The sequence below is a fragment of the Ctenocephalides felis genome, unplaced genomic scaffold (genome assembly GCF_003426905.1).
Source record: "Ctenocephalides felis isolate EL2017-DRISC unplaced genomic scaffold, ASM342690v1 CF-g0.4_SCAFFOLD_01886, whole genome shotgun sequence".
In the NCBI taxonomy this organism is placed as follows: domain Eukaryota; kingdom Metazoa; phylum Arthropoda; class Insecta; order Siphonaptera; family Pulicidae; genus Ctenocephalides; species Ctenocephalides felis.
Window position 1 is genome coordinate 169,897,393 of NW_020538040.1, and position 7,462 is coordinate 169,904,854.

Sequence of the window (7,462 nt, forward strand, 5' to 3'; positions counted from 1 at the left end):
GAGACTTAGTGTTCAATATATGCAATCATTAACAATATGCATATATAAATGTATATTTAAAAACATTTACACATTTTTATGTATACAGTTTCATAGACACATAAATGTTTTAGAATCCCACCAGTATAGAAGCAAGTAATCAGTATTTTAATTTTGCTATTTTATGCAAAGGCCATTTACTTAGCATTTGTCAAGTTATTCCAGTTATATAATTCTGTTTATATAACTTACATAATTATTTATTTAAGTATTGTCTACTATTAGTATTAACAAAAATGGAATGTGTTGATTGCATTTTTCAAATTCTCAAAGATGAGATTATTGCACGATATAAAAATCATATAACATATTTTATAATATTTTAGAAAATTTACTATTAGAAAAATCACTTGTGATTTTAGGTGCTAATTCCCAGTGCATACCATATCCTGGTTGTGATATATTTTGTTTCCTTTTCTTAAGATTTATTTAAAAATTTTATTTGTTCCTAAAATAGAGTTTAGGAATTAAAAACAACTATTTACTTAATAAAGTACCTGTTAAAATATATATTTTGTATATATTGATGAACAATATAATTTTATTTTTCTCAAAATTAAATTGTTTATTGGCGTTACAAATAAATATATATAAATCATATTTTTCTAAATGTTATACATTCTTTAAAAGATTTAGTTTCCAAAAGTAAAAGGTTCCTCAGTTAATTAAAATAAATATAGGATTAATTTTATCATCATAAATCTGCATTTAATTAATTAGTCAATAATAATTAATAATGCAAAACATGTATTAATATTTGGGTAATTGTATGCTCATAGATGTGCAATGACTAGAATAGTATTGGCTATGTAAAAAAAGACATCTGTAACAACAATATTGTACATTTTTATTTTTATTATGAGAACCTGTTTATGAGTAAATTGTCAATTTAATAGCTATAAAAATTGGCTTTATGATTTCATATAATATAGCTATAAATTGCAAACTAGAAAAATATAAATATATAATTGAAAAATGTTAATAAAGTATATAAATAATGTTAAATTATTGTTTTATTAACTTCACTTAGAGTAAGTTATAGTAATCGCAAAAAAATCAAAAATGAAAATTTTTATATATTTTTGTTTCAAAGGTTTTTGAATATTTTGGCATACCTTAGAAAAAAATGTTGTATGCGTGTGTGTGTGCGGATACAAATTTTCGTCGACGATTTCGGGGACACCGATCAACCGATTTGGATAATTCAAAAAACATTCGATTTGTATTGATAAGGAGACGTGCTGATTAGTTTTTGGCAAAGGCAGGTCTAGCCGTTCCGAAGATAGAGCAAAAAGTGCAGAAATTCCGATTAGATCCTAGACATCCTCTCATAGCGTTGTGCGTTAAATTTCATGTGACTGTTTTATAATTTGTTATTGTTAAATGATCAAATCAAATCATAACAAATGCAAAATATGTTTTCTAGAGAGCTATTTTATGCACGGTCTTCATATTTGCTGTAAGTTGACGGTGAAAATGATAAATTTAGAACAAATGCTTTCTGATTTTTATATTATGAAATGGTAATTATGGCAATTTAATCATTTAATGATAATACAATATATTGGCTACGTTTTTAGGCATTAAATTTTATATAAATTAATTATATTAATTATGGATAATTTTAATTAAACTTTGTTTTATTGCAAGTTCAATTTAAAATTTTCAAATGTCATGCAATGAGTTTTAAACAAAACAATAGCGAAAAGAGATACGTGAAATGAGCAGGTATGGAAAAATTTATATAATACTTCTAATTTATATTGACTGTAATTTTATAATTGTGTAATTTAATAATATAATATGTAACGATATAGCGAATAGTTAAATTAAAATCAAATTTAATACAAATCCATCTTAAAACAATTTCTTTTGCTACAAATATGTCAAAATATCTACAAAATTATGAAAGATTTTAATTAAATTTTGTTTTATGGCAAGTTTAATTAAAATATTGTTCAATATTAATATATTATTCAATTGAATTTTCAAATGCCATGGGATGAGTTTTAAACAAAACAACAGCGAAAAGAGATACATGGAATGAGCAGGTATGGAAAAATTTATATAATACTTCTTATTTATCATAATTGTAATTTTATTATTGTCTAATTAAATATTATAATATGTAACAATGTAGCGAATAGTTAAATTAAAATCAAATTTAATACAATTCCATCTTAAAACGATTTCTTTTGCCTACGATAACGATCGTCAAAAACACTAGATGCTTATTTGGCTTATCTGGCAACACTTGATGTTTATTTTATCACGATATGTGGCAGCCCAGCTCTTTCAGTCTTTTTCGCTTCTTGGAGGCTTCTTGTCTAATTGCTTCCTTTTCCGTTTTGTGCGTGTGTGTAGAAACATGCCGGTATGTATCTCGAGCAAAAATAAATATACTTTAAGTGATTTTAATGATTATATTTATGTTACTGCTCGAAAACGAAATTCTTGTGTTTTTAGTGATATTAGATTAGAAATCGGGGCCTTTCCTTGCCCGTAAAACCAAACATGCACGTGGACATGTTCTTTTATTTGTGATTTGCAAATGACTTTTCACATACAATTATTATTAGTGTAGTTTTGATATGTTGATTACATTTCTTTTTACTACTTTTAATCTATGTGCATACGCATTACATGTAAAGTTGTTCCTAACCTCAAATTGTTGTTCCAGTTAGCTAAAGATTTATTGCATCCGACGATTGCGGAGGAGAAGAGACGTCACAAGCTAAAGCGTCTTGTGCAGCATCCAAATTCTTATTTTATGGATGTCAAATGTCCGGGTTGTTATAAAATTACAACAGTTTTTAGCCATGCACAAAGTGTAGTTGTATGTGCTGGATGTTCAACAATATTATGCCAACCAACAGGAGGTCGTGCTCGTCTGACTGAAGGTAAGCATTTTCCACCTACCTCCTATTTAAATAACATTTTTGGTTGAAAACATACATGAAACTAAACTGTCATATGTTTCATGTTCTGTAATACTTACTCTAGCACAGAACAAACATTGCAGTTAATACATAACTGTACAGTACTGTGTAGTCATGGCTATTTATACCAATAACCAATTCTCAAAGGTAACTCAATGTAATTGCTGACAATTTGCAATTAAATACCTCATACATTACATTAACCTAAATGTCTAGTACTTATACAACCATACAGTATGTTATAGTCCTGGCTATTTATAGCAATAAGTTCTTGTGGACAAATTGGTGGAATTGCTGTAAATTACCCATTAAACCAACTTCTAGAACTAGTTCATTATTTGTTTCTGCGCTTTATTTATTTCATTAACAAAGTTTTTCTTTTTCAGGATGTTCGTTCAGGAGGAAACAACATTAATTTAAGTTATTTCCTACTTTGTTTATAAGATGTAAAAGTTAAATTGCCTTGTAGATTTTTTTAAAATTCTAATAAAGGCAAATTTGAAATATTGTTTTATTTTTTACATTAATTATATAAACAATACTTATTATAGACCCATTTCTTACTTTATCACACTCAAAAGTATGTAAAGAACTAATTTAATAAATCGGGCTGAAAAAAGGTATTGTGTTTAATTGTTCGAAAGGCTTCGTGTTATGTGTTGTGTATAGATTGACTGTAATCATGCTGGTTACACTATTTGAAAATAAGTAGCAAAGTGATTAACATAAATTTAAGTGTGAAAATTATTAGTGCAATTATGGAAAAATTAAATTTACAGTGATGTCTTTTTTTAACAAAACATCCAAACCAGTTGAATTTCAAAAACGTGACAACTTCAGTGTTCACTTAATTACTTCAAAAATTAAAATAAACAAATTTTTTATTACTCTTAATTTTCTTCAGCTTCAACATTTAAAGCCATCCTGAGATCTTTGCAATGCTTATGAATTGGGGCCATGCCATTTAGTACAATATGCCAGGTTCTCGTAGTAGTTACATCCATCTTCTTAAAAGTGAAAACCCAAATCACTTATTCCATTTAATAGTTTCTGCTGCGACTGCTGCATCGAAATAAAATAATCGTACAGTATTAAATAATCTTTCATGGAAATATTTAATATTGGCCAATTCAATTCTTCTTGTAAAAAGTGATAGTTAAGGTTTGTCACAACAGCTCATACTAATTGACTTTAATTAGTGAAATTAGTGCTGGTTGAACTACACCAGCGGTCGGGGAACTCTTTTAATCATTATCCCAAAATATATTTAAGTTGATATTACCCCCATGGCAAAGAAAGATTTACCTTTGCTACTACAGTAAATCTCAATTAAAATACATACTTTTTACCCACAAAAAGTCAATTTTTACCTCATCTGGGGTAATTTACCCCAATGCCCCCATCACTGGTCTAAACTTTTAAGTAAAGTACTTGTTTTGTGTACTTAATTCCTTTATGCAATTCAGTTACGCTTATGGTAGATGATGGTCATTAGTAATAAGTACATAGCATGCAAAACAATATGTAAAATTTAACAAATTACCATTTGGGAAAGGTATTAGCTAATTCTTCAAGTAAATATCAACATAATATATTTTTCACGTCATTCAGGCCTGGTATCAAATATTATGAAAAAAAGTTTATACATAGTCCATATATATGAGATTTTATCGGCCGATACATTGAATAACAATAATGCACTAAAATTATATTTGATTTATTGTTAGTACTAGTTTGGACACAACTTTCAGCTAAAATACATAATTTTATATATATTCATATATTTATATATTTTATTTATATATAAATAAATATATTATACTAATAAAATATACATACCTGATAAAAAGCTTTCCAATTATAAAAGTAAGATATCCATTTATATATATGTTTTAGGACACATTTTTTGAGCTATTTTTGTTCTTGAATAAAGTATGTTGGAATCTAGTAGTTATAAATTGTAAAACAAAATTCTCAATGTGTCAATATATATGTTTAATAGAAACAAAAGAATAAATTATAAAAGTACAAAATATATATAGAAGGTAAAGAGATAAATATTGTGTATTATATTTTATTGTTGATTAAGTTTTGTACCAGGGGTGTATATTTTATTTGTTTTATATATTGATTTATATTATATTGTATTCCTTGAACTATCTATATAAAATCATTATGTATTTTAGCTGAAAAATGACATATTTTGTACTAACAATAAATCAAATTTAAATTTAGTACATTATTTTTATTCGACATTTTAGCTGATAAAATGGATCATATATATCAACTACATATATATATATATATATATATATATATATATATATATATTTATTTATTTATTTATTTATTTACTACAATTTGATTCTACCTTGCTTAATCTAGGTTCGAATATATAATTCATCATATTTAAATTTGCATTGAATTATCTAATCATATTTATTTACAGTTTAATATGAAAACAGTTGTCTAAATCATATATTTTCATTTTCCTTATCTTTTAAATATATCTTATCTGAATATATAATATTTTTCTTTTGAGTTTATTTTCATCAAGTCATCTTTATATCCCTCGGAAGCTCTTTATATAAACCTGTAGTGCTCCATATAACATTTCCTCTCATTTTGATTTATCTGTTGTGTGTGATGTGAAAAATGTTTAGTATTTATTTTAAATGTAGAACTTTATTATTAGCTAGTATATTTTTTAGACAAATAATTATCTTTTAATTAATTTAATTGGTAATATGATAAGTGAAAAAAACAATGGTGTTGTTACAATGTTTTTTTAATTGTTCGAACATTTTATTTTGTTGCATAAAGTTTCATTCATTTGCATAAAGAACTTGTATATTTTCAGGCATATTTATTAAAAATAATTAAAAATACAAATTTATGGCCACACGAAATATATTATATAAAATAAATACTTATAAGTATTTTACATATATACATATTTATATTTTTTCCTATTAATCAATTAAATTTTTTGAGTAAAAAAAGCAGGCTTTGATTGAGATGAGCCCCTAAATATAAATGTAGGAAATCGAGAATTGGAGGATGTAGATCACTTTAAGTACTTGGGGAGCATCCTGATCAGAGTTTTTGAAACAAATTATGTAATTTAAAATTTCTTTAAATTATCAAAACTCAAATTTAAAAAAGACATAATTTAAAGAAATTTTAAATTACAAAATTTGTTTCTTCGTCTGAAAAGAAATTTATAAAATCATCTTTTTTGATGAAATCTTTTATAGTGAAAAACTGTTAGTGCATAATCAATCATACAGGTAATTAATTCTGCTTTTTTCGAGAAACCTTTTTTTAAAACTTTCGATTTTTTTAACATTCTTAATATTTTGTTATATAATCTTCTCATTTATTTTTATCATTTTCATTTTGATTATATTGTCATATTTCTGTACATTATTTTTTCCACAATTTTATTCATTTTATATAAAAAATCCATCATCTCCTGCTTTTCTTAAACATATTGTTTGCTTAAATCTTATCAAGATCATGTTCCTTGACAGATATGTCTTGAAGATGGAACGTATCTAGTTCCGAAACGTCGACAGTAAAAAAATAAAGAAATGTTTTTTTAAAAAACTCTTGTTTTTTATTACCTTTTGGATTCTTTGTTAGGAGCTCTACATATATATATATATATATATATATATATATATATATATATATAAAGCGAGAGGTTTTTCTTCAGATGGTGAAATAATTTGATAAAATTGTTTCTTGGGCATCCATCCAGTAATTAAAAAAACAGTTTTATTCAAAAATGTTTTTATTTAGAGAAACATACGTTTCGGGTCTTGATTTGACCCATCTTCAGTGCTACAAATAAATATTTCAGGGATACAAATTAAAACAATATAAAAATACATAATTACAGACAAAAATAAGTAGAACAATGTATATGAAAAGTATATATGAAAAACAACCATAATATATACTCTATATTCATATATACTTTTCATATACATTGTTCTACTTATTTTTGTCTGTAATTATGTATTTTTATATTGTTTTAATTTGTATCCCTGAAATATTTATTTGTAGCACTGAAGATGGGTCAAATCAAGACCCGAAACGTATGTTTCTCTAAATAAAAACATTTTTGAATAAAACTGTTTTTTTAATTACTGGATATATATATATATATATATATATATATAAATTCAATTCAATTCAATTCAAACCTGATGGGTGGAAATGCTAAAACAGGGGCAATTTTAAAAGTCATGTCAAAAACTATTTTTGAAATAAATTTTTATGATAATTATGCACAAGTGACGTAAATGGTAATTATTGAATTTTAATAAATTCTTTTTCCATGTATATGTACATATGTATGCATTTGTATATGTATTACATATATGTATATAATATCTCTTATCTCTGGTGTAAATAGTGGCCCCATGCTGAAACACTTAACCTCCAAAAGTTGCAATGCAGTGACTTTTGCTCCTTGT

The 7,462-nt window shown here is 25.4% G+C and overlaps 1 protein-coding gene across 1 annotated transcript; it reads left to right on the forward strand.

The window, feature by feature from the left end:
* Positions 1-2,332: 2,332 nt before the first annotated feature.
* On the forward strand, positions 2,333-3,599 carry LOC113377390 (40S ribosomal protein S27). Its single transcript, XM_026617696.1, has 3 exons — positions 2,333-2,413; positions 2,720-2,939; positions 3,365-3,599. The coding sequence occupies exons 1-3, from the start codon at positions 2,408-2,410 to the stop codon at positions 3,391-3,393; spliced, it is 255 nt and encodes an 84-aa protein (XP_026473481.1). The 5' UTR covers positions 2,333-2,407; the 3' UTR covers positions 3,394-3,599.
* The last annotated feature ends 3,863 nt before the right edge of the window (positions 3,600-7,462 follow it).